This window comes from Haliotis rufescens, unplaced genomic scaffold (genome assembly GCF_023055435.1).
Source record: "Haliotis rufescens isolate VD_foot unplaced genomic scaffold, xgHalRufe1.0.p SCAF_4, whole genome shotgun sequence".
NCBI lineage: Eukaryota > Metazoa > Mollusca > Gastropoda > Lepetellida > Haliotidae > Haliotis > Haliotis rufescens.
In genome coordinates, this window is record NW_025964112.1 from 44705289 (window position 1) to 44732734 (window position 27446).

The 27446-nt window shown below is 42.1% G+C and overlaps 1 protein-coding gene across 1 annotated transcript; it reads left to right on the forward strand.

Annotated features, from left to right (window-relative positions):
• The first annotated feature begins 398 nt into the window (after positions 1-398).
• On the forward strand, positions 399-27087 carry LOC124152357 (beta-mannosidase-like). Its single transcript, XM_046525284.2, has 17 exons — positions 399-513; positions 2229-2375; positions 4234-4382; positions 5312-5511; positions 7124-7191; positions 9570-9739; positions 10256-10415; positions 16430-16596; positions 17880-18017; positions 18660-18739; positions 18984-19174; positions 19796-19975; positions 20842-20942; positions 22890-23037; positions 24127-24449; positions 24730-24915; positions 26481-27087. The coding sequence occupies exons 1-17, from the start codon at positions 408-410 to the stop codon at positions 26715-26717; spliced, it is 2751 nt and encodes a 916-aa protein (XP_046381240.2). The 5' UTR covers positions 399-407; the 3' UTR covers positions 26718-27087.
• The last annotated feature ends 359 nt before the right edge of the window (positions 27088-27446 follow it).

Genomic DNA, 27446 nt, shown 5'->3' on the forward strand with positions numbered 1-27446 from the left:
AAACAAACAAAACAAAATCAATGAACAATTAACATGGACAGTCCGAGATGTATGTTTGTACATACATGGCAGCGTTTGTCTTGAAGCCTTTTGAAATATTCATTTTTGTTACGCGATGCGACCTTAATTTGATAATTAAACCGGCATTGTCTCAGGTCTTAGGACTCGAATCCACAATCGTCGGATCCTGGTACTTCAACCTACAAACTTCAAATTGAAAGATTTCAAAATAATATGTCTGTATCCCACTAGATGTTTATTATCTGACTGTTGGATAGTTCTTTAGCAATCTGTTACACAAACAGGCGTCATTTTCTGTTAATATATAGAATGTGTATGTCGCCATATGGAAGTCACGTGACGTTATGATAAGACTACCAGTCCGTGTGCCGTCACATGTCAACAACATGGCGGGTATTTTCAGCTGTTGGTTAATAGCTGCTCTGTTTTCTGTTTCGATATCATCTACAGTGGATTTGACTGGAAACTGGACTCTTGTTAACAATGACAGAGGTGAGGAACAATGGCTAATTGACGTAATTGTCTGGAGGTTTGTTTGTCGTTAGAGGCCACTAAATGGCCCGGTGGCTTGGTTGATTGCGAGTCATCGTACTCCGATGGTATTGGGCGTGGATCGTAATGTGAATCGTAATGTGAATCACGAGTTTGTCTTGTTCAGAGTCAATTATTTACAGCCTAAACAAATGTATTAAGTGTTGGCTTCCATTTGTCCATTGCTAATCACCTATTAGCGCTCATTATCTGTTGGCTTCCCTTGTTAAGTTTCCTCCTTTGATATCTTTTCCTTTTTTTGTGCTTACATGTACATATATATGCTCTCTGCCTTATAGCATTTATTCACCTCATGATGGAGTAAGTTCATACTCCGAAACGTTGTTATCCTCATAATAAAGAGGTTGACATCCGTAAATTCTCTTCCTTAAACAAATATATTTTACTTAATCAACAATCGGCACATGTCGATACACTTTGAGTGATGTATCACACGTGAAGCATTTATACACTTGACATATTGTTTTGTTTGTTTATTGTTTCATGTTGAATAATTCGGGGAATAGTTATACTCATTTAGATGGCTCTGAAACTATTTGTTCCAAATCATTGGATTGAGTCATCTTTAAAAAATGTCTACGGTGAATTTGTTTGTTTGTTTGTTTGTTGTTAAACGCCGTACTCAGCAATATTCCAGCTATATGACGGCGGTCTGTAAATAATCGAGTCTGGACCAGACAGTCCAGTGATTGACATCATGAACATCGATCCACGCAATTGGGATACGATGACATTCTCCAACCAAGTCAGCCAGCCTGACCACCCGATACCGTTAGTCGCCTTTAACGACAAGCATGGTCGCCTTTTACGGCAAGCATGGGTTGCTGAAGACCTATTCCATCCCGGATCTTCACGGGCCTAATGGGAGATGCAGTTAGTGTATCCCTTATCGGGTGAAATTTTGCCTAAAGCTTCATGATTCATAAGCACATGCGTATAATATCCTAGTTGTGGGAATAGTACATCAGAGACTTTGTATGATTAATGAAAGGATTTTGTCGCTGTTTTATATATAAATTGTCAAGACTAATGAGTCAAAGGCAGGTGCTGGCAACCAGAAGGCCATGATCTAACAAGAATATTGATGTCCGTCTGTTGGATGTTTGTTAAGATCAAATCACGTTATCATACCTCTATGTCAGAATGATGAGATCTGATGATTCACCTTATCGTAATAAAATACCTTTCCTCTCGCCTTCGAGGGACATACATTTCTCAGCGGGAAAATAAATCCCTTATACCCCGCCACGGAGAAAACTGGCTGCACGGGGATTTCTCAGCGGGGATAATAATCGCTTATATCCCGTTTCGAAGGAAAAAGCCGCACGCTTTTTGCGAGTCACTGATAGTGACAAGGCACACGTTAACCTCAGCTCATTTTAGCTCATAAACAGCTGATTTCTATCAATTTTGAAGAATTTGTTTTGACTCTTTCACAGTGTCATATTGAAACATGTCGGTGAGATAAATTCGTTTCAGCAAGATCACTCGGGGTACATTGGTTTTTTATGGGTCCTTCGTTAGCCTCCGTCTCGTGGTATGAAACCTAACGCGGACGCATAAAACCCCATGTACCTCTCCCCAAGATCCTGCTACTTATATTAAATACAGAGAATGGTGCTTCGCCGGTGTTGTAACATTGATGGTTGTTCCAGGTGAGAGGATCCCTGCCAGTGTGCCAGGCAGCATGTACACAGCCCTGTACACCAACAAGCTGATTCCAGATCCGCTGTACCGGGACAACGATGTCAAACTACGATGGATTGGACGAGAAGACTGGACGTACACACGCACTTTTCAGTGTAAGAGCCGAACTAAATGGACCACATCACCTTTCTAAGTCGCAGAGTTTGTTCATGGACTAGTATTTATCAATTATGCCGAGTCAACTACAAAAACAATTGTTTCGACTGAGACTTTAAAACTGCCTCCGAGTGTTTACAAAACGAACGCATTTCCGAAAGGTTTCTCTTAATCATCTGTGTTGTATTGAGGTCACTTGTCCGCAGCAGAAGTAATTCAACATTAACATATCGCTTTTAGTTTCAACAAATGAATTAAGCGCGCTATCGTGTCTCTTGATTGTCATGGGCCCACTTGCACAAAGGGGTCTTAGTGCTACGATTATGTAGGAGAATGTGAGTTACGATTCCTGTAGCGCTAAGATCTCTTTGTATAAGTGGGCCAAGGACGCCGTTCCACAAAGCGGTCTTTGCTAAGACGGTCGTACATTAACAAAGACTTAAGACAGTCGTAGCGCTAAGATCGTTTTGTGGAACGGGGCCATGGTCGGTTGTTTTTAGGCCAATGTCGTATAATAGGGGTATTGATGGGTAACAAACAAACACTTATTTATACAAATTGTTTCTTTAACACCCGGTCACCACTGATTTTCAGGGATCTATTTTATATAATTTTCATCAGTATTTTGCCGTTCACGCCATATAGAATCTGTTTCAACACATAACCGAGACTAATTATTCTATGGTGTTGTCGTTTCTTATCATTATATATTAACAAAAAGTTCTAGTTATGGGACATTGTTCTGATGGTGAACTTTGACCGATGATTTCCAGAATGGTTCAGCTGATTGCAGATTGTACATTGCACTAATCGAACGTTAAGATGTTAAATAGGTTACATTATTGTAAAAGAAACACGCGCAGAATGTATATGAAATATAGGTACATGTAGTGACGCCATTGCTACATCTACCGTGTTGTAGTGACGTCATTGCTACATCTACCGTGTTGTAGTGACGTCATTGCTAACAACAATGTTGTAGCGACGTCATTTTACATCTACTGTGTTTTAGTGACGTCATTGCTACATCTACTGTGTGGTAGTGACGTCATTACTACATCTTCTGTGTTGTAGTGACGTCATTGCTACATCTACTGTGTTGTAGTGACTACATTACTAAATCGTATGTGTTGTATTAAGGTCATTACTACATCTGATGTATTGTATGAGGTCATTACTACATCTGATGTTTTGTATAAGGTCATTACTACATCTGATGTTTTGTATGAAGTCATTACTACATCTGATGTATTGTATGAGGTCATTACTACATCTGATGTTTTGTATAAGGTCATTACTACATCTGATGTTTTGTATGAAGTCATTACTACATCTGATGCATTGTATGAGGTCATTACTACATCTGATGTTTTGTATAAGGTCATTACTACATCTGATGTTTTGTATAAGGTCAATACTACATCTGATGTTTTGTATGAGGTCATTGCTACATCTGATGTTTTGTATGAGGTCATTACTACATCTGATGTTTTGTATAAAGTCATTACTACATCTGATGTTTTGTATGAGGTCATTGCTACATCTGATGTATTGTATAAGGTCATTACTACATCTGATGTATTGTATGAGGTCATTACTACATCTGATGTTTTGTAGGAGGTCATTACTACATCTGATGTTTTGTATAAGGTAATTACTACATTTGATGTTTTGTATGAGGCCATTACTACATCTGATGTTTTGTATAAGGTCATTACTACATCTGATGTTTTGTATAAGGTCATTACTACATTTGATGTTTTGTATGAGGTCATTACTACATCTGCTGTATTGTATAAGGTCATTACTACATCTGATGTTTTGTATGAGGTCATTACTACATCTGATGTTTTGTAGTGAGTTCAGCAGACCTGGCTGCCTCTGCCCTCCATCTTGTCTGTGACGGTCTGGACACCTTCTCAACCGTCTTCATCAACGACCAGAAGGTCGGGACATCAGAGAACATGTTTGTCCAATATGTCTACGACATAAAAAATGCTGCCAAGGTAGGAATGGTTTTCACATATCCCAGGGACATAAACCTATCAATCATATTCTTTCTGTCGGACTCCTGACTCTGTGGTCATCGATGCAGTGTCCGCGTGAACAATACATACCAATAAGGCTAGATATAGAGTAGGGGCTCCGATGTGTTGGTGTAACTATCTGGAGAATAACATGACTGCAAGTCTAATTTCACCATACAATATTTTGATTGTTTGTTTGTTTGTTTTTTAACGCCACACTCAGCAATATTCCAGCCATATGACGACGGTCTTAAAATAGTCGAATCTGGACCAGATGATCCAGTGATTGATATCAGGGGCATTGATCTACGCAATTGGGATACGATGACATCAACCAAGTCAGCGAGCCTGACCACTCGATCCCGTTAGTCGCCTCTTGCGATAAGCATAGTCGGCTTTTATTGCAAAAATGGGTTGCTGAAGACCTATTTTAACCGGGAACTTCGATCTCTATTTATTATGAATTTAGTAAAGAAATACTAAATTTATCTGACTAGAATTGAAGTATCACGAAAGTTAATGACGTGTTATTTCATTTATGTGAAAAAATCCTTTATGCCGGAACTACTTTCAGCCTGCGTCTGTGACACAATGGCTTTCAGAGTAAGATCCTGCATAATGATATAAACAAAATCAGGTCATTCGATAAGATAAACATATTATTTGATAAGAAAAACCAAATATCCTGAAATAATTGTAAAATGAGGAACACTATGTCCCCAATATCATATGCATGTAGTAAGCCTATATATGAAATGGGGATTAAATGGTCAAGATGGCCAAGTGTTGTTATTATTGGATCAACGAACAAAGGGGTTACTGACCTTTAGCTGGAATATATCTGTAATGTATCTGACTATGGTTTTCAACATGAGTTCACCAACTCAGACATTGTCTTATTTCTCCAGGTAGGAGACAACGCAATCCGCATCGACTTTGAGTCTGCTGTAACAGTTGCTGCTCAAAAGGCCAATGCTTCTGCCTATGACATTCCCGGCGATTGTCCCAACAAGGTACAGAACGGAGAATGTCATGTCAACTTCATCAGAAAGGAGCAGTGTTCTTTCAGTTGGAACTGGGGGCCTTCCTTCCCAACACAGGGAATATGGTAAGCACAAGGAACTGGTTCCTGTCTTCCCAACACAGGGAATATGGTAAGCACAAGGAACTGGGGGACGTCCTTCCCAACACAGGGAATATGGTAAGCACAAGGAACTGGGGGCCTTCCTTCCCAACACAGGGAATATGGTAAGCACAAGGAACTGGGGACCGTCCTTCCCAACACAGGGAATATGGTAAGCCCAAGGAACTGGGGACCTTCCTTCCCAACACCGGGAACATGGTAAGCACAAGGAACTGGTTCCTGTCTTCCCAACACAGGGAATATGGTAAGCACAAGGAACTGGGGGACGTCCTTCACAACACAGGGAATATGGTAAGCACAAGGAACTGGGGGACTCCTTCCCAACACAGGGAATATGGTAAGCACAAGGAACTGGGGACCGTCCTTCCCAACACAGGGAATATGGTAAGCCCAAGGAACTGGGGACCTTCCTTCCCAACACCGGGAACATGGTAAGCACAAGGAACTGGTTCCTGTCTTCCCAACACAGGGAATATGGTAAGCACAAGGAACTGGGGGACGTCCTTCACAACACAGGGAACATGGTAAGCACAAGGAACTGGTTCCTGTCTTCCCAACACAGGGAATATGGTAAGCACAAGGAACTGGGGGACGTCCTTCACAACACAGGGAACATGGTAAGCACAAGGAACTGGTTCCTGTCTTCCCAACACAGGGAATATGGTAAGCACAAGGAACTGGGGGACGTCCTTCACAACACAGGGAACATGGTAAGCACAAGGAACTGGTTCCTGTCTTCCCAACACAGGGAATATGGTAAGCACAAGGAACTGGGGGACGTCCTTCACAACACAGGGAACATGGTAAGCACAAGGAACTGGTTCCTGTCTTCCCAACACAGGGAATATGGTAAGCACAAGGAACTGGGGGACGTCCTTCACAACACAGGGAACATGGTAAGCACAAGGAACTGGTTCCTGTCTTCCCAACACAGGGAATATGGTAAGCACAAGGAACTGGGGGACGTCCTTCACAACACAGGGAACATGGTAAGCACAAGGAACTGGTTTCTGTCTTCCCAACACGGAATATGGTAAGCGTAAGGCTAAGGTTTGGCGAAGGGGCGACCGATGGTAATATTCAAAATGTTTTTGTATTTTGCCCTGTCTTCGGATAGATTATAAATAAAACTATACCCATACAAAAGGCAAGGAAACACATTTGGCAACATTCACAATAATTGAACACATCTCAGTTTCTGAACATTCGAGCAATCAAATAACAAGAACGAGATGTTCTTTGACAAATGTATGTTACTGTGCTTCTTGCTTTTTACCCAAACTATCGTCTCAGCAGATGATGTGACCAAACGTGACCTCAGTGACAGGGATACCCAATTTATGAAGAGACGATATTATGATAAATGAAAATGTATATCGTTATTCAAATGAACGCAACAAAACCATTTTCACAAACATAAGCAATCTCTCCTGATATTAAACGTCAACACCAGAACTTAACCAGTCTGTTATCCGCCCAAACAGACTCCATAGGGAGTAAAAGACAAACAAGCGGCAAAACTTATATGAATGGAATGGTATTACGAGAATATTTATTCTCTTCTTTCTCTTTTTAGGAAAAATATTTCCATCCAAGCATTTAACACTGCAGTTATTCGCGAACTTTCAACAGCAACAAAAAGAGGTATTGTAAATCAATGCAGTGTACTGAAATTAGTATTTTTAATTTTTGTGTGGTCGCTTGTCACACCGAACAACTGTGTCCATACATCAGTAAGTAAGGATAAGAATTGATGGATGAACAACTTCTTTATTACAATTAAGAGCGACGTTTCGGTGTAGGTTCTAACACCGTTATCAAGCAAGCTAGAACCTACACCGAAACGTCGCTCTTAATTGTAATATAGAAGTTGTTCATTCATAAATTCTTATCCTTACTTAATACTCCAACTTCTAAATGCCAATCAAAGAAGTTCATACATCAGTTGGCAGGGAACAGGTGGCTCTACGTTTCTCGTGATGCTTGTTCCTACATTTCTAGAGGGTACCTTTCAGTTGTTGGGTGTCTTTATGTCGCTTTATGACGAGAAATATTCCAGCATCTCCAGCCTATGATGTCTACAGTTCACAAATGTTGCAATACAATCGAGTGAGCTCTTTCTACGAAGATTCCAAAGAGCGGACGGAATACGACTCTTGCTCAAAAGTTGCTTGATCAGGGTTAAAACATTAAAGGCCTTGGTAAAGCTTTCATAATGTTTTATGGAAGACATGTGGAGGACATTTCCAAATTTTAGGCATCAGTGACAAAAAGTATGTCAGATGAATTCTCTGTTTTGACTTGTACTATATGTTCTCATGTTTTTCTAAAGGTGAACAGTTGACTTACTTTTGCATGTGTTTGTCAAGGGTGTCACTGGTGGGGCAGGGTATCACTATGAGATAAAGGCATGCTCTGATTAAGTCGGAATCATACAATAGACTTTGCTTTCAGCAGATATTTTATAATTATGGAAAGGGTTTTGTCACTTTTATTTAAAAACTGACGTTGACCCACAACTGGATCAATATTTTCACATCAGGTCGTGAAGAAAAGGTGACCTGACAAGTTTATCCAAAAGTATGTACAAGTATTACCTCCTCCTGTGTGTCACTCTTCAGTTTGTTGCTATTGTTGCTCCATGGAGACCCTGTCAATTGAGATACAAGTAGATCACCTCTATATTAACAAAGCCGTTAATTTGAATAGGATCATGCCAAAACTTTTGTATCTCTGCCTCCATCCAATTCTGTATCTGCTACATATCGACACCCGTGAAGATCCGGGTTAGCATAGGTCTTCAGCAACCCATGCTTGCCGTAAAATGCGACTATGTTTCGGTAAGAGGCGACTAACAGGGTCGTTTGTTGTTTCATGCTACACTCGGCAGTATTCAAGCTATGACGGAGGTCTGTAATAATAGAGTCTGGACAACACAATCCAGTGATTGATATGATGAGCATCAATATTAACAATTGAGATATGGCAGGCATCAACCAAGTCGATGAGCCTGGAGATCTGATCCCGTTAGTCGCCTCTTACAAGCATGAGTAGCAAAATACCAATGACGGGATCGGGTCGTCAGGCTCGCTGACTTAGTTGAAGCATGTCATCGTATCCCAATGACGTGGATCAATGCTCATGTCAATCACTGGACTGTCTGGTCCAGACTCGATTTTTTACAGACCGCCGTCATATAGCTGGAATATTGATGAGTGCGACGTTAAACAACAAAAAAGCAAGCTACATCTTGAACCCCATTGATTCCCAGTTCTCGATGTGCTGTGCACATTGGAGCTGCCCTTCCACGTCGCAGAAAACGCTGCAAATATATAACGTCAACGCCTGAGAATAACCAGTCTCGATAATCGGCGAAACATACCCCATTGGGCGTAAAAGGCAAAATAGCGGTGCAGCTTATATGAATGGATCACTGGAAATCAGTGATGACACCAGGTGAAAAGGGTACGCATGACCGGAAGGAACATGAAAATAATGACATGAATGACCTATGTTACCTGGGGTGCGTGTTACTGTGAATGGTGATCAAAGAGGTACTTCTCTATAATACTACATCTGGAGTTTTTATAGTAATGAATGAATAAATTTGGTTAAACGCCGCTTTGAACAAAACATGAGGTATATGACTGCGTTTCAGTTTGATGTCGCAGGAACGCCAGTCACAATGCATATCTTAGACGTCTACTACTGAAATCCTTGAGCGCGGGCATGGTGCTGACAGACATGGAAACATCAGGGCGAATCTGGCATTTGAACAGCGGATCTAGGGTTTTTGGCACCCCAGACAACTCTGAACAGCGTTTTGTGTAGACGGCGTGGACCCCGATAGCACATAACGCCATGGGCAACGGACGACGCCAACAGCTGAACATTATACTTTGTGAGAACCAGTGGAATTCCACCACTGTCGTATCATCTGGGTAATGTTAGAGTGCATTGACTAAACGCACTAGGCGTTCTTCATTGACGTGACACAAAGTAAGTGTCTTGTCCATTTCTAGGATCGGGAGGAGAGTGGATGCTGGATGTGGGCGTGTACTTCGATGTGAGCGGGGGTTCTGTGTCGGGCGTCCTCACCACCAACGTTGTCGGGACATCGGTGATGAAGTCAATGCCACTGACACTCACACCAACAAACGGTTCATCCAACTTCACAATCACCATTCGTAGCGTAAGTTCCAGAGTTGAAGGGAGCTTCTAGTACTGGATAATGACCCTATTACTATGAGTGTCCTTGAGGTAAATAACACTGAATGTTATCCAGGACTGTGAGCGAGTGATTATGGTTTTACGCCGCTTTCGGCAATATCACGGCGGGGGACACCAGAAATGGGCTTTACACAGTTTACCTATTTGGGGAATAAAACTCGGACCTTCGGTGTGACGAGCGAACGATTTGACCACTGGGCTATCCCACCGCCCCTAGGACAGTAATTGTACATGTTTTTCAATATATTACGGAGACAATAAAAATGCCCCCGCCCCCAATATAAAATAGTCGGTCCCTAAGTATCAGTATAGGCACTTTTGAATGATGTTTTTCAACCGTCGTTACGAGTTTTTTCACAGAACATCGGGAGTCTTAGCTATTCATACTATTACCAGTGTATGTTCTGTGGAGGCTAAATGACATCCCTTGTTGTGTTGTTAAGCGGTGGGTTTATGTGCGTGTTTGTACCCTTTGCAGAATGTAAATATAAGCAAATGGTGGCCGAATGGTTATGGGAACCAGACGCTCTATAACGTCAACGTCACCTTCACCAGCAACAACGAGGTGTCCAACAAACAACGTCGGGTGGGATTCCGTACTGTAGAGCTGGTGCAGGATCCTGTTGGCAACAACCAAGGTGGGTGGGGATGTGTTGCCAACAACCAAAGTCGGTGGGGAATGTGTTGCCAACAACCAAAGTGGGTGGGGAATGTGTTGGCAACAACCAAGGTGGGTGGGGAATGTGTTGGCAACAGCCAAGGTGGGTGGGGAATGTGTTGGCAACAGCCAAGGTGGGTGGGGAATGTGCTGGGAACAACCAAGGTGGGTGGGGAATGTGTTGGCACAGCCAAGGTGGGTGGGGAATGTGTTGGCAACAACCAAGGTGGGTGGGGAATGTGTTGGCAACAGCCAAGGTGGGTGGGGAATGTGTTGGCAACAGCCAAGGTGGGTGGGGAATGTGTTGGCAACAACCAAGGTGGGTGGGGAATGTGTTGGCGGAGGATGTAAATGTGGTATGAGGATTATGGGAGAACATAAAACTTCATCATTGGAACGGATGGGAAAGATGTTTGCATGAATAATTTCACTTTCATTGCTTAGCGTAATAATTACTGCTGTGTGAATCCATGAATCCAAGTGGACGTATTTTCCAATATTTAGTCCCAGTACAGCGCCAATATATCAAAAACCCGACTCTCCAATTCACACGTGTTTACTCAGATGAGGGACAAAAATACCAAACAGGGATTACAGTAGAAACGAAATGCGAATTACGCGAAAAGAATACAAACGAAATGCGATTCAAATACGATGAAGAAAAAATAGAAAATGAACATAGTGGCGCGACCACTTTCTCCTCTTTCTTTAATGTCAATGGTGATCACTAGAAGTGTCTTATTGCATCAGCCACTCTCCAGAACTCTGCCAGGCTGGCGGGTGTCGTGTCCTTGTGGATTGTCTGAGCGGCTGCACTGGAACCTGTCTTGGGTTGTTCTGAATCTCATGTTGGACGATGTCTTTGTCCTCATCACTATCCTCATCAGTGCTGTGAGGATTGTCCTTTTCAGTTAAGCCTCTTATTGGCTCATTAGTTACCACAGATTGTGTTGACGGTTTGATCGGGTAACAGCAGACAATGGGAACATCGTAAGTTTTTGATCGGAATTTAGTCTTTGTGAACTTACGAAGTTGGCATTTGTCTTTTGTAATGTTGACAACCATGTATTTGTCTCTGGCATTTGTTTTCTCCTTCTCCCCCTTTATATATACGAGATCGCCAATTTGTATGTCTGATCGATCAAACAGAGTTTTGCCATGAGCCTTTGACTTACTGCTATACGGATGGTTGTTAAGGCGGGTAAGATGCTGTTTCATGATGATGTCACGATCATCCATTGGTAGCTGTGCGCCAGTTAGTTGGTCTCGCTGAGTGAATACTTCTCGGGCGGACATTCCACTCTGCCTCAGTCTGCTGTTGAGATTAGCTGTTGCAAGTGCGAGAGTGGATCGAGACAAAGGACCTCCCTCGGGTGAGAGGTTTAAGCACTCTAAGCCAAGTTCAGAGATTGCCTTTTCTGCAACAGGATTCTTGTTGGGGTTTTTGCAGGAGCCAATATCAAGAGTTATCCCATGTTTTGACAGAACAGGATCTCTGACCAGAGCCTGAAACCCAGGTGCTGGATCAACTCGTATGATGACTCCACTTTCACCGAGATTGCGAATATCTGCACAGAGACACAGAAGGGCGTCACGTAGTTCGACATGTCGCTCATTTTCTACAAAACATGTGAGAGTGAAAGAGGATACTGTTTCTCGTAAGACACAGATAAGTTGGCCATATCTTTTCATGATATCAGCTGCGAAGGATGACCCAATGGATGGAGGTGGGGTGGTTGAGCTTTGCGGAAACAACTGTGCTGGAATGGTTTTGAGGGACGCACAATGATGACAGGAGGAAGATACTTCTTGTAATGCTTTGTCGAGGTCCAAGGCATGAAAGTATCTACGAAAAAGCTGTTTTGTTTGGTAGACACTTGGGTGGCTGAAGCGGATGTGTATAGCAGTCAGCAGACCATGAAGAACTGCTCTTGGGACAACCACACGTTCTCGTACTTTGTTGAAAGGCAAAGTGTCACGCACCACCAAAAGGCCATCTGAAGCAATGCACACTTCATTGAGATATCGCTTAACATCTGGGATATTTGTAGCCTTTTTACCGGGTCTCGTGCCTTGAGTTAAGTGAGAATGAGTTCGACGTAAATCTGGACACTCATGTTGTGTGACATGCCAGGCAGTTCTGCTTGTAAAAGGCATGCGTATTCCTCCTTCAATAACGTCCTTGACCGTTAACTCTCGAATGACAGAGTCAGAAAATTCGTTCACAAACTTGCACACCTGACATCGTTGATCATTGCATTCTATGGGATTTCTGCTACTGTAGTCTGAGGGGATGTTAGTAGCTCCAGCGATGTGTGTAATCAGTACATTGTAGCGGCTGATGGTCGACAGGAATGTGGTCACTCGTGAACTGTTTGAGAACTCTCCTCGTTGAAGTTTCTCGTGTGCTTGAACACAGGGCCGACTATCAGTGAGGATTTGAGTTTTCTGAGAGGAGGTCATGATGTACGGGGCAAAGTGTTTCACTGAAGCTCCTATTGCTAATGCTTCAACTTCACAGGGTAGCCATGTTACCTGATAATGTTTTAGTTTTGCATTATAAAATCCAGCCAGCATGACCTTGTCATCTCTTGTAGTATACAATGTAGATGCGATTCCATGAGATTTCACGGATGCATCAGTGACAATAGTGAGGCTATCACTAGGTCTGGGTATCGTGATGCATTTGTGATTTTGTAAAGAGTCTTGAGCCTTTTTGAAGGATGTTAGTGAAGTATCAGACCATCTTATTTTTTCAGCCGATGGTCGTCCAGCAGTCATCAAGTCAAGAGGATGGAGAAGATCTGCATAGCCTGGTAATACTCTGCTCATAGCCTTGTAGGCACCTACAAATGAACGTAACCCCTGGATGGTTGTAGGTGGTTCAATCGAAGCAAGGGCAGCTATTCTGTGGCTACTTGCTGTCAATGTACCATTTTTCCACATCCAACCAAGTATTGTGGTAGACAGTGGACAAATGACTGTTTTTGGAGCAGATATGCGCAAGTTGTTTCGGCGGAGAGCATCAAGAACAAGCCTCCAATTTGAGAGAACTTCTTCAGGTGTATTCCCTCCACAAAACAAGTCATCTGCCAGTTTAACTACGAGTCCATCCTGAACAAGGTGGCCTAGAACTCGACACATCAATTCTTCCAGACAGGTTTCCGATCCTGGCATTCCCATTGCACTTCGAGTGTAGACTCTAACGCCCTTATAGGGAGTGACGATACCACAAAAGCGCATAGAAGAGTGAGAGAGTGGAATCTGATAAAAGGCTTGCAACAGGTCAGTTTTGATGAGATATTTCCATTTTCCTATCTCGCGTAGGACATTGTCAACATTGGGCATAAGCGCTGGCTGAGGTTTGCTGTACTTAGCAACTTCACCAAATGACGTAACCAATCTGTAGCTGCCATTAGGTTTTTTTACCAGGAAGGATAAGTTGAGATACTCAACGTTGATATTAACTTGTTCTGGTTTGGCAAACACACCCATGTCTTCAAGTTCATCAAACTTGTCTTGGAGGGCATTGAGCATATCTTTGTTATAGTGAGGAAGCCTTCCCTTACGTTGTGGTGGGAGAGAGGGGCCCATGTTGACAACAGCCTCTAGCTTTCCACTTGCACCGTTGTACTTCGACACCTTTGGGTTAAAAACATCATCAAACTCTCGGTGCAGAGCAGCAAACTTATCACATATGTCAGAAGATAGACACCCATCAGGATTGAGACACACAGCAGCAGAGTGTGGACCAGCAGCTTGATGGTGAGTCACAGCTGGACGTGGAGTGTCTTGTGGTGTTTCTGGACATACAATAGGACGAATTTGACAAAGGTGTTCATTGCGTTTGAGAACAATAGGTTCATCTGTTGAGTTACAAAGTCTGATAGTGTGACCGACAGAATCTACCTCTTGTACCTCTGGCCAAGCTTGTTCAGGTTTTTTGTCTTGATTACTAGGACAGTCAAATCTGGGCTCTAAGGCCCAACTGGTATCGGGATCTGCACACTCAGGTGTATGGAGATCGATGAACTGGCCTGGGAGAATGGCAGTTTGAACTGGAGGACCTCTGAGAAGGTGTGCCTGAGTGCGACGTATGGTAGCATGACGATTTGGTTGTGGACCATAATGGATGACCTTGTGACCTCTGATGACAATTTGTCGTGTAGCAGGACGAGTTGCGATGTCGTTTGTGACATGGAAAGGATTACCAGCAAGTACATCGACATCCAATTGTTTAACAACGAGGGCATCAAGTGTGAAGGTGTCATTCTCTCTGGTAAGGGTACAATGGACTTCCCCAATGACATCAAGGGGTGTTATTCCATCAGCCTGACGAGCCATCTGAGATGCAGGTGTTATGGGTAAGTTAATAGCCTTGGCAAATGATGCTTGTACCATGTTTGAAGTTGCTCCAGTATCAAGGGTTAACCTTACTGGATGTTGTTCATAATAAGCATTGAGGAAAGGAGACTGAATAACATCAACACGGCTGACGGTTGGTGTATCAAGTAATGGGTTTAGAGTAAAGTCACTGTCAGATTTAGCTGCAATCTCATCATCCACTTGCAAGTCAGGTTCTTCCTCAGCATTGGCCAATCTTGAGTTGCTAAACAGTTGGCGTTTATCAGTGTCAGGAAGATAACGGCATGTTTTCAGGCAGTGGGTATTGTAGGCTGGCCTACCTGCAGTCTTGCATAGGATGCAACTTTTGACAACTGCTTTGTTCTTTGAAAAGTTCTGCTTCTGAAAAGAGGAATAAGCAGCTGAACGCAGAACCTTTGAGTCTTCAATGCTTTTCAGTTCATCCAGGAGAGAGAGCAAAGCCTGAGATATTTCTGGCTTGATTGATGATATAGTTTGGTTACGCAATTCGGCACCATACTTTTGTTTTACAAGATTGGGCAATTGTGGATGGATGAGAGAAAGCCAAAGCATAACAATGGTATTTTCAAGTGTCGGGGTCAAATCTTCATCTACATCTGGAACAAGGCCGTGATGTGTTATACCGCCTTGAGTGGTGAGAAGATTGTCCTCGAAAAAGGCTGTGAGACGCTGGAAAAGGTCCTCATGGCGTTCTCCAGGCATGAATTTAATGTCAGAGAGGTTTAGGAAATTAGCACCGGTTGACTGGAAGCCATAATGTTGGCGGATTTTCTGCCAAATGTCTCTCACTGATGTTGAATTCTTGATGATGGTGTTGCGGCTGATCACATTGCAAAAGTTGCATATTTGACCCAACATTAGATCAAGATGTACATTTTTCTGGGCTGCTGTTTTGCGTCTGGCTTCGGGTATAGCTTCGCCATCGTCGTGTAGGCCCCTATTTGGATGGGTAGTTGTTTTCTTCTCCCATGAAAAACCATCAGCCAAAAATGGAGCAAAATTGACATCAAGTGAGAGAATATATACCAGATTTTGACGCCAGTTTTCAAAAGATGTGATGGTCTCATTTTTTGTTAATTGCCATTGTTTGGGAGCGCGAGGAGTAGCCATGATTACAGTCAATGCAAAAGAAACGTTTGGGTACCAAGTTGATTGATTTTCACTGAACAGGAACGGTGTTTTTCACAGGTAGCGGATTCAAGTTACGACCGAAAGTGTTTCGTCGATCGTTTCACGGCGAGTGAAAATGCCTTGTCGGAAGGTAAACTGGCTTATTGTGTGTATTCTTACTTGGAGGTAGTTATGGGTTAAATCCTTCTGTGTGTCGAAGGCGTTTTGGGTGGATTAACCGCTGCCACCACGCTAATATATCAAAAACCCGACTCTCCAATTCACACGTGTTTACTCAGATGAGGGACAAAAATACCAAACAGGGATTACAGTAGAAACGAAATGCGAATTACGCGAAAAGAATACAAACGAAATGCGATTCAAATACGATGAAGAAAAAATAGAAAATGAACATAGTGGCGCAGATGATGTAACGGAGGCCTAACTCAGGTCCACTGTCCTCTGTTAAGTTGATTAATTATTATCCTTTTTTCACAGGTTTTACGTTCTATTTCAAGATAAACGATTTACCAGTTTTCTTCAAGGGATCAAATTGGATCCCCGCGGACAGTTTTCAAGAAAATATTACCAGAGAACATCTGCGCCGTCTGCTCCAATCAGCAGCAGAAGTTCACATCAACTCAATGAGAGTTTGGGGAGGAGGGGTGAGAATAACACTCCTAGTTAATACATTGATACTATTGTTGTTGTAAGAAATGTTCTGATGCATGTATATTATACATACATGCGGTCGGTTAGCTTTGTGGTTAAAGCATTCGCTCGTCGCGCCAAAGACCCGGGTTCGATTTCCGACATGGGTACAATGTGTGAAGCCCATTTCTGGTGTGCCCCGCCGCGATATTGCTGGAATATTGCTAAAAGCGGCGTAAAACCATACTCACTCACTCACAAGCTTTTTGAGCCTCCTTGCCTTGGGTATATGAGTGGTCAAGTGGTCAACGGTGCCAGGATCCGCTAACCCTGGGTTTGAATCCCGATTGTGACCATTGGTCTTTCACACTGTACCCTATTCGTTGGTTTCACCAACGTGTGCAACGTACTTTACTTTGAGCGTTCTTCATATTTGAAACTTACATGCAATAATAACGATGTACATTAAATACCTTTCAAAGTGTCGTCACACTTCATCTCATTGACGGGCGAGGTCGGGTAGCCTAGTGGTTCAAGCGTTCGCTCGTCACGCCGAAGACCCGGGTTCGATTCCCGACATGGGTACAATGTGTGAAGCCCATTTCTGGTGTCCCTCGCCGGGATATTGCTGGAATACTGCTAAACGCGGCGTAAAATCATACTCACCCACTCATCTCACTGACCCGACCATGCATAGCCTAGCTAACCGACAATAATAAATTGAATAGCCGGATGTCTTTAGAACATTGGCCGGGAATTGTCTGGGCACCGGTCTACCAGAGCGATGTCTCGTAGGCCGCGAATGGACGACGCTAAACGCATCATCCATAGGTCGAATTACTGAGAAGCGGATGTGAAGTAAATTTGCACACGCCAAAAGTAACTCTAGGGGGGCAATTTGTTATATGTTTTATCGCCCAAAACAAACTTTCGAGGTGTAAACTTGTCTCCGTGTGTATTACCATTCGTCATTAAGGTCGCTGCGCATGCGCCTATAACTGAACAAGTTTTGTTTGTCGCCTGTTAGCTAAAAGCGCCGAGTTTGTTAGGCGAACACCAATTGAGAGAGTTTAGCGCCAGGGACTCCAGATCGTCATATTTGCCCTTGTTATCGACATAATCTGAGTGACATCCTTTCTTTGTCAAGTGGTGTATCTGGTCCAGCAACTTCAGCATCATAAAAGATGCGGTATCGGCGACGGTTCTGCCAGGTACCTATTTTTGGCCAGGTTTTGTAGTTGATATTAGAGGCAAGATGTACAGTGTATTATTCCAATATTTGACATAACTTTGGCAGGTTTATGAGTCAGAGGATTTTTATGAGCTCGCGGACGAATTTGGCATCATGATCTGGCAGGACCTGATGTATAGTGATGCCCTCTACCCCAGCACTCCAGACTTCCTTGAAACAGTGTCCCAAGAGATCACACATCAGGTATCACACCATTTTTATTGTCAAGGACGTTAAATGACTGTAAAAGTCCAGTAACCACCCTTGCCGAACAAGGTTGGAATTTCTGAGTTATGTCCCTTCTATGTTCCTCCTATTGACCAATCAGATTCCACCTCTCATATCACTTCTCACTTCAAACAAAATGGCGGCGCCCAGTCAAGACCATATCTGATCGATAATTAAAATCTATATTGTGATAAAACGTGTCTTACTTCGCGAAGTGCACCAACTCACGTGAGCGCCTTGATTAAAAACTTGAACAGATTTGGAAAATATCTTTTGACTCCGAGTTGGCGGTACACATGCTTTGTAAATCCTGCAATCGACCGAAATCTGCAGGTCAGTTTTCGCACCGGATGTCGATTTCGTTACGCGATTTTGATTGGACTATGCATAGACTTGTTAGTCACGCCAAAATTTAATTCCATAATTCCATCCGAGTTCGCAAGGGTGGAAACTGGACTTTAATAGTCAGTTAACCCCCTGCCTTGGGAGGAAGGTACAACACAAGCATAACATTCTACCACATGTAACTCACTAGGACGACATATATCACATACTAAGATACACATATCACACTTTCGAATACCATGTTTTACTTGACTGCTACCGTACTATCCACAGATTCGACGAACGAGACATCATCCATCTATAGTTCTGTGGGCAGGAAGTAACGAGAATGAGGAAGGATTGAGAGCGAACTGGTGGGTATGACAGTAAAATAAAATTAACCTTCCCACCCCTTCCATATTCTACTTGTAGATTACCCACATCTGTAGGATTTGTCATTCGGAAATGTCTTCTATTCTCCCCTGTTAACAAACTACAAATGCAGACAGTTGAAGTCATGATACAATCTCATTAAAATCAGATCTTAGTTCTCGCTACCGCTAAACAAAGGGAGAACTAAGATCTGATGTCAATGAGATTGAGTCATGATATTTTCAGGTATGGCAGCCAGGATAACTACACGCTCTACTACAATGACTTCATCAGGTTGTACGTGACAACCATCAAGACTATTGTAGACAGGGAAGACCCGACCCGTGTGTATCTGTCATCCAGTCCCAGTAATGGCAAGGATACAGAGAAGGAAGGATGGGTAGCTAAAGACCCTCAGTCCGAATTGTATGGCGACAGTAAGTCAATGCTTAAAGATACGCTGAATCAGCATTCCCTGGCTTTGTGTTTGCATTAAGATTTTTGTTCTGAATACGTGTTTTGTTCACTTATATATAATTCAGTATTATGAAATTGTTTTAATTAAAGCATATATCTGTATATAATGTCATTGCATGTTGAATGTTGAATTGCGTCCCTTAGGCGTAACAGGATCCGCCGATCGAATACCAAAATCGTCTCGTTGTGATCCTTGGTTGTGCTGGTTGGTTTCACCAAGGTGGTTGGATGGTTGGTTTGTTGTTTAACGCCGCACTCAGCAAAATTCCAGCTATATGACGGCGGTCTGTAAATAATCGAGTCTGGACCAGACAATCCACTGATTGACATCATGAGCATTGATCCACGCAATTGGGATCGATGACATGCATCAAGCAAGTCAGCGAGCCTTACCACCCGATCCTGTTAGTTCCCTCTTACGACAAGCATAGTCGCCTTTTACGGCAAGCATAGGTTACTGAAGACCTATTCTACCCCGGATCTACACGGGTTCCATCTCTCTGGGACCCCATAACCAATTATCAGTTATATTTATTATTCTCACAGATGTCTTAATGTCCTAATTCTTTTTCCTGGAACAGTTCACTTCTATGATTTCGTTTCTGACCTGTGGAATGAATCATCATTTCGAATCCCTCGTTTCGCCTCTGAGTACGGGATCCAGGCCTGGTGTGACATCGAGACCCTGGAAGATGTGTTTGACTCGGGGGACTTTGACTTCTGGGGACCAATGTCCAGTCACAGAAATCATGAGGACCATGGTCAGTGCTAAAGTTCTAAAGCTATCACCTCTATCATGAAACATCTAACTTGACACTGATCATGATACACAACAACACCCGCATCGTTTTGAACATGCTTGCCCTTTTCGCGAACACCTTGTGTCACCACTGATTTTCAGGGATCCATTCAAATAATTTCCACCTTTTATGCCCAATGGAATCTGTTTCGGGTGACAATCGAGACTGGTTATTCTCTGGCGTTGACGTTTTATATTTAGGTCAAATAAACTGCTGTTTGAATCTAAACCTATCCCGAGCATTCGTATACACAAATCAAAAGTATCAAATTAGTGATTATATACGCCCTTGTACGCCCTTAATATGGATTACTACTTCCTTTTACTATCCAACCCAATCAGTCTGTATTCACTTCGGCTATATTGGTTCTCGTAAATCGAATTGGCTTCCTCGTTAAGTTGTTTATCTTTGTATATTAATCCTACGCTCTTCAAATATCAGCATGTATGTATGGTGACTCTCCTACGCATATTTAGCAGTTTTCTAATTCAGAGGGACCACAAGTAGCACTCAAACGTCGTTGTAAACAATAAAAATGCTATCCATCCATTTTATGTCCTCATTTAGACTAACCCTTAGCCTCTGAAAAGATAGAACTTTGATAGAAACAAACAACTACATTTAAAATGAAAGGTAGCTCCAATGAGATCAGAGATTTTCTGCAGATGATATTAGACCTTGAACATGTGGAACATCTAAACTTGCTTCATTTAAGACCATAACATTACAGTAAGGGCTGGGCGGAAGGGAAAGTAATATGGTTCAGGGACTGTGAGACAGATTAGTCTTCATTCCCAGTGCATATAACATCTGTCCATTGCTTGCAGGTAATACTCAGATGATGCAAGAGGTTCTCCAGCACTTTAATGAACCTACGACTAATTCAGATGCCAAACAAAGATTTAGTGACCTCATCTACTTAACACAGGTGAGTGATGTAAACTAAGCTCGTATATAGACATTGTAACACATGTGTGTCATACTGATTGTACGAAACAAGATTCTGAATTCTTGTATTTCCCAAACGAGAGCGAGGGTAAAACACGAATTGTTACACGAGTTTCTTTAAATTAGTATGACACACATGTGAGTGTAACAATTTCTTAATAGTGCACATACGATTTTTATGAAGTTGGTTATTTCTGACCCAATGGTAATAAATATAAGATATTTCAGGTGTCGAGTGATGAGAGAAACATGATATTTCACGAGACACATGGAATATCCTATTCATTATATACTTTTTGAGTAGTTAATATATTTCATTAGAAATGTAAAACCTTGAAACGTAAATTCTCAGTACCTAACACACCGGGACGGTTCACAACCCCTTGTATTTGCGACTAAAAAGTAGTTTCGTGTTTGCAAATTCTTAAGAAATATAAACAAAAGTAACAAAAAATATTTAGGGTCACTAAAATTCTGTATCATGCATATAGATATGATTATAAAATAGGAGGGGAGGTAACTCTATGTCTCGGTCTTTCACAGTAAAGTATACAATAAAACCTATGTAACATTTTGAATGAACTATTGTCATACAAGAGTTACCTCCCCGCAAGTGTCTCTCTTTTTTGTAAGCGTCAGGACCGAACACAAACTGTTGACTTACTTTTTTCGTTAGTTCCAATTAGGCAAAATAATGAAAGATGGTCATTTATGAAGCTAATATCGCTTCATGCCGTTTGCTATTCTCTTGAAAATGTTTCTTTATAAACTCTATATTTCTCATTTAACTCGTCAATCGAGACTGTTCGTTTCGCAAAGCACCATTATTGTTACTTGACCAGGGTGTACTCCTTGGCTTCAAACAGCAAGCTTTTCGCTTTGAAGATGTTTTTTAAGTTCATTTTGTATATAATCATATGCAAATGTATGATAAAGAATTTTAGTGACCTCAAATAGTTTTCATTATTTTTGTTCACATTTTTAAGATTTTGCAAACTCGGAACTACTTTTTAAGTCGCAATTACCTGCGTGTTAGATAGTGAGAATTTACATTTCATGGTTTTACATTTGTTATATAAACAACCCCACCCATTCCGGTAGACAACTACAGAAAAAGTATGTAATAAATAGGATATTCCATGTGTCTCGTGACTGGGAAAAGCAGATATTTTCACTCGTGGAAATATCTCCTTGTCCCCGTGACTCGATGAAAGAAACATATTTCAGTCCACACATGAAATATCCTCTATTTATATACGCTTAGGACGCGTAGGACATGAGTCCAATGCATTGTGTGAGAACCAACTGCCTACACTCGAAATCGTACAATGATTTCAGCAGAACTTTCGTATTATTAATATGGTACACGGAGTGGCCCTGCATTATCGCCATACCTTAAACCACGATTTTCTTTTTGCCTTACGTAAACCATAGTGAGTGAGTGAGTGAAGGAGTTTGGTTTAACGCTGCGTTGAACAATATTCCAGTCATATCACAGCGTGTCAGCTTGATGTTGGAGAAAAGCCCAAAGTGATGCAGATCTCAGACCTTTACCACTTGAAACCCACGAGCACGGATATGGTGCTGGCAAACCTAGAAACATAACGAACCAACGATCTTTGTTGTCTGTCGTACTCAAGGGACGCAACTCCACACAACGCATTGCAGACCACTAAGCCGATTGGTTAAGCCAGAGACCATGGTCTCTGGTTCAGCATTATATAATTCTAATTTGCTTTGTATTATGAGGAGCATTCTATAAGGGCATTTGGGGCGGTTGGGTAGTGGTGAAAGCGTTAGACCCGGGTTCGACTCCAATGTGTGGAGCCCATTTCTGGTGTCCCCCGTCCTGATATTGCTGGAATATTGCTGAAGGCGGCTTAAAACAATACTCACTCACTACAAGGATACTTCCTGTCTCTCCCAGATCAACCAGGCCGTGTCAGTACAGGCTGAGACTGAGCACTACCGCCGCTGGCAGAATGACCTGACGTCAGATGGGCGGGGACAGACTATGGGCGCCCTCTACTGGCAGCTTAATGACATCTGGCAGGCACCAACATGGGCTAGTATAGGTCAGTCACATCACAGCCAAATATTTCTTTGCCGTCAAAAACATGTCCACTGTTTTTGGCAAATAATTTTTTGTTCATCCTTCGTCTGATTAGGCAGAAACAATCAACTTACGTTTTGGGGGAATATAAAAAGGGAAAACCATGACAGCCAGAACATCCACATTTCAGGTAAAAAACAACACCCAACCCACAAATTCAAAACGTTTCTTCTCGCCATCTTGACTTTGTATTTCCAACACAGCTACAAAGTGCACGTTTACACGGTCTACAATACTATTGCCCTCGCCACTTGAAGTAGAATCACGAAATACAGCTATGACAAATTAACGAAGACAGCGCTGCATGTGTGCTAATACTTATAAAGAGAGGGGCGGTTGGGTAGTCTAGTGGTTTAAGCGTTCGCTTGTCACGCCGAAGACCAGAATTCGATTCCCGACATGGGTACAATGTGTGAAGCCCATTTCTGGTGTCCCCCGCTGTGATATTGCTGGAATATTGCTAAAAGCGGCGTAAAACCATACCCACTCACTTATGAAGAGAAAACAGTCCATTCCGCCGATAAGGAATATTACAAAAATTGCAAAGTGCGCTTTTCAAGAAATGTCCAATTTCTTAGCGAACATCATCATTGAGTTTTGATCACGTGGTTACAATACGATTGAGGATCGGCCGTCGGGTGACTGCGAGCGACTATACTTAGCAGCGTGTGCATCGTTCGAACATTGCCAGCACGAACTGAAGGAAAAGTACGTGCAGATGAAGTATTTAAAGCGCTATCAACCAACGTCACCTGACTGTCGATACATACCCAGATTGTATCCACGTGATCAAAATTTCTTGAAAAGCGCACTTCGCAATTTTTGATAATTATATTCCTTATATCGAGAGACTGGCTTGTTTTCACTGTAATAGTATAAGCACACATGCAGCTATCTTCGTTAATTAATCATTTCGTGATTCTATATTTCAAGTGGCGAGGGTTATAAGGATGTGTGTTGTTTCTTCGTGAACGCGGACCACGTACAAAATATAGTTTGTAATTAAAAGCCTTGTGCGTTTTGAATGAAACAGATTGTATGTTCAAACCAGACTACAAAGGCAAATGGAAGATGCTGCACTACTATGCTCGGAAGTTCTTCGCTCCAATGCTCATCTCCCCCTTCATGGACGGCAACTTCCTCAACATCTACATGGTGGTGGACGAGATCCCCCTGACCGAGGTCAAGGACACCAAGACCGGTATGAACGTCTTCACCCCTGCCTCCACCAGCCTCCTCCAGTCCAGCTTCCCCAACCACGAGGCCGTGCATCTGATGAAGAAGACAACTGAAGCCACCGTAGGAACGCTCTTCATCCAGATCTACCGATGGGACAGCTTTACCCCTCTCATGACATACACCTATGCATACAATGTAATTAAGTGTATTCAATCACACTAATTAACAGACAATTATATCGATAATTAACCAAAAGGTGTAGAAATTGATTCTATATCGTGCACCTCGTTAGAATTGATGAATGAATATTGTTTTAAGCCGCATCAGCAAATCAGCAATTTTCCATCTATTCGCGGCTGTATCTTCACCTCCCGGGAAAATATACAAAATAGATGCAAGCTTGAAAATCGGCTCTTTTTGTGTGAAGCTATTTGAACTTACTGAGCTTTTGCCAGACTGAGTATTTGGTTTCCAGGTGACGAGATCGTCCCAGTCAGTTTGGAGGTATGATATTGACGATCTGTTGATGACGTGCGCCTGCCCAGGTAGGTCCAGCTGTTTTTTCTACGTGTACCTGAATGACCCAGCTGGCGGGATCAACACATACCTCCCCCTCACCCACTACAACAACGTCACTGGACTCGCCAAAGCTCAAATTATGGTATGTTTTACCTTATAAAACTCATTAAAGGGCACGAATATTAAGTTGCCAAATGCACAACAACTCGCTGTTGAGTGATGCATTTGTTTCTGGTTCGAAGTTACGATTTATCCTGATTATCACCCTTCCTTTGTCAGCCAAGTTCCAAAAGAAAACAATAATAATAACAATAATCTAAGTTCCAGAAAATTATCCTTGAAGAGGCTAAAGCTTACCACCGTAACCTCTCAGTGTGTTGGATAGACTACAGAAAAGCTTATGATTCTGTACCTCACGAAAGGATTTTGAAGTCTTTGGAATGTATTGACCTCCCCGAGCGTGTTACTCAAGTCTTTATTGAATTGCTGGTCAACTCAACTTGAGATGTATTCGCAGGGGCAGGTGGTGACTTCGGAACCCATTTCTATTGGAAGAGGAATATTTCAGGGCGATTCTATTAGTCCTTTGCTTTTTTGTTTGTCACTTAATTCTTTAAGCTTTTTAGCAAAGAGGGAGGTTATCATCCTGGACCTCCTTCGCACAGTTCCCAACACTCTTACTCGCCTCCTTTGCATGGATGACCTTGAACTTATTGCCAATAGAGGATCCACACTAAAAAAAACAGATTCTGCTTGTCGAGTCGTTTTCTGAAATGATATTGGTATGTCCTTTGGGCTCGACAGATGAAACATTCTTCATCTGAAATGTGGCAAGGTAGAAGAGGGAGGATCAGTCAGTTTACTTGGGGTAGGAGTTATTGACCATCTCATGGAAGGTCAGGCCTATACGTACTTAGGGGTGCAGGTTAGGGAATGCCAAGACTCCAGAATGCCCATGTCAAGGAACTATTTCGGGCAGAATACAAATGTAGAAAATCTGGAGTTTAGAGGTGAACGCGCGAAAATATGCAAATATGCAGACCTCGCTTTCGAAATGTCCCGCTTGCATCCCAAGTACCAAGATGTCCGACCACCCGTTGTTCTCGGTGCCTTAGTTTTTGTACCTTCCAATTTGTTGACTGACATTGGGAGAGTACCCGGGTTTGCTACCGGGAATACAGCCCTTCTGAAAACCTGGGTAATGCAGAAGGCTGCAGGGTTGCAATATACTCATATACGTTTCAAATTAAAAATTGAATTCACAAACAACTTTTCTCTCTGGAAGCATATTAATGCCACATTCTAAAAAGTATATCTGCGTAGATGCTACAAATACGCTTCCATAATTCTGTAATATCCAATTTTATTTGCCCCTCTGTTATGAAGACTGCACACCTCGCCTTCCCATCCAGGCCATCCAGCCCCCCTCCATAGTTTGAAGTTTGCACCTGTGTAAAACCTAATCACGAAATATATGTGTTTTCCTTTCATTAACCTGTTCACAAACCGCGGGGCAGGATACGCTCACATTTTCACATACACCTCTTATCATTACAATTTTATAGTGATTCTTAAATACATTCTTATGATTTAGTCGGAATCGATTAATAAATCGATTTTAGAGTACATATTTCTTATCACGATTATGGAAAGGGTTTATTTGACACACGTGTTTGTATTTACGACCATTTCTCTATATATTTATAGATAACTGGTGTCACAATGATGTCGGACACTGAGTTTAAAGTCGCCATTGAGTCTGATCACATCGCTCCATTCGTTTGGTTGGATGCAGTCGGAATTTCTGGCAGATTCTCTGACAATGGATTCCTCATGATTGAACCGTTTCGTACAGTGACCTTCACCTCGTGGGACCCTGTTGATCTGGAGACTCTTTCACGATCCTTGATTTCTAAATCATTGATGGATCTTTATATATCATAGAAATTGTTGAAATAATATAATCTATAAATAAAATTAAATTAAGGCTTTTCAAATTTGGAACTACAGGTAAAGATATATATTCTGTCAGACAAAAAATGAAACCACTTGTCAACTGTTCATATACCAATCAAAACATATATACATTAGCTTACTTTGCATTGATTATCATCTACTAGTATTTAAACTGTCGTTTATGTGTCAATATTTGACTTTCATAACTTTAAGGTTTTTTTTGACATGATATGCATCTGTTTGTCAAATACAGTTTTGCATGATACATTTTGAACATTCAAATACAAAGAGTTAGTGAGTGAGTTGAATTTTACGCCGCTATTAGAAATACTACAGTTAGATCAAGGCGGGGATACCAGTAATTGGCTTCACACATTGTACCCATGGAGGGAATCGAACCGGGGCCTTTGGCGTGACGAGCGAACGCTTTAACCACTAGTCTACCCCACCCACCCCTAAATACAAAGGAGACATTATGAACTCCGTTGTTGGATGATTGTTAACGTTTCGCCAAGGTCACTGATACTCATGAATCGAATACACAAGGTCACTGATATTCATCCATCAAATACAACCTTTTGAAATATATAACAATACATTTACATTGCTTCGTTGAACTCAATCCTGGTTCCTGTCCCAGTAAACCTTTATGATTGAACTCACAGCAAAAGGTGAAAGGGGGTTTAAGGCCGCGTTCGAGATTATTGCGTTCATCTA

Bases quoted from the DNA above. Each gene is read 5' to 3' on its own strand.
- LOC124152357 (XM_046525284.2), top strand. From the start codon at position 408: ATGGCGGGTATTTTCAGCTGTTGGTTAATAGCTGCTCTGTTTTCTGTT. The intron at 18,740-18,983 runs GTGGGTATGACA...TGATATTTTCAG, and splicing joins GAAGGATTGAGAGCGAACTG to GTATGGCAGCCAGGATAACT. The intron at 19,175-19,795 runs GTAAGTCAATGC...TTCCTGGAACAG, and splicing joins GTCCGAATTGTATGGCGACA to TTCACTTCTATGATTTCGTT.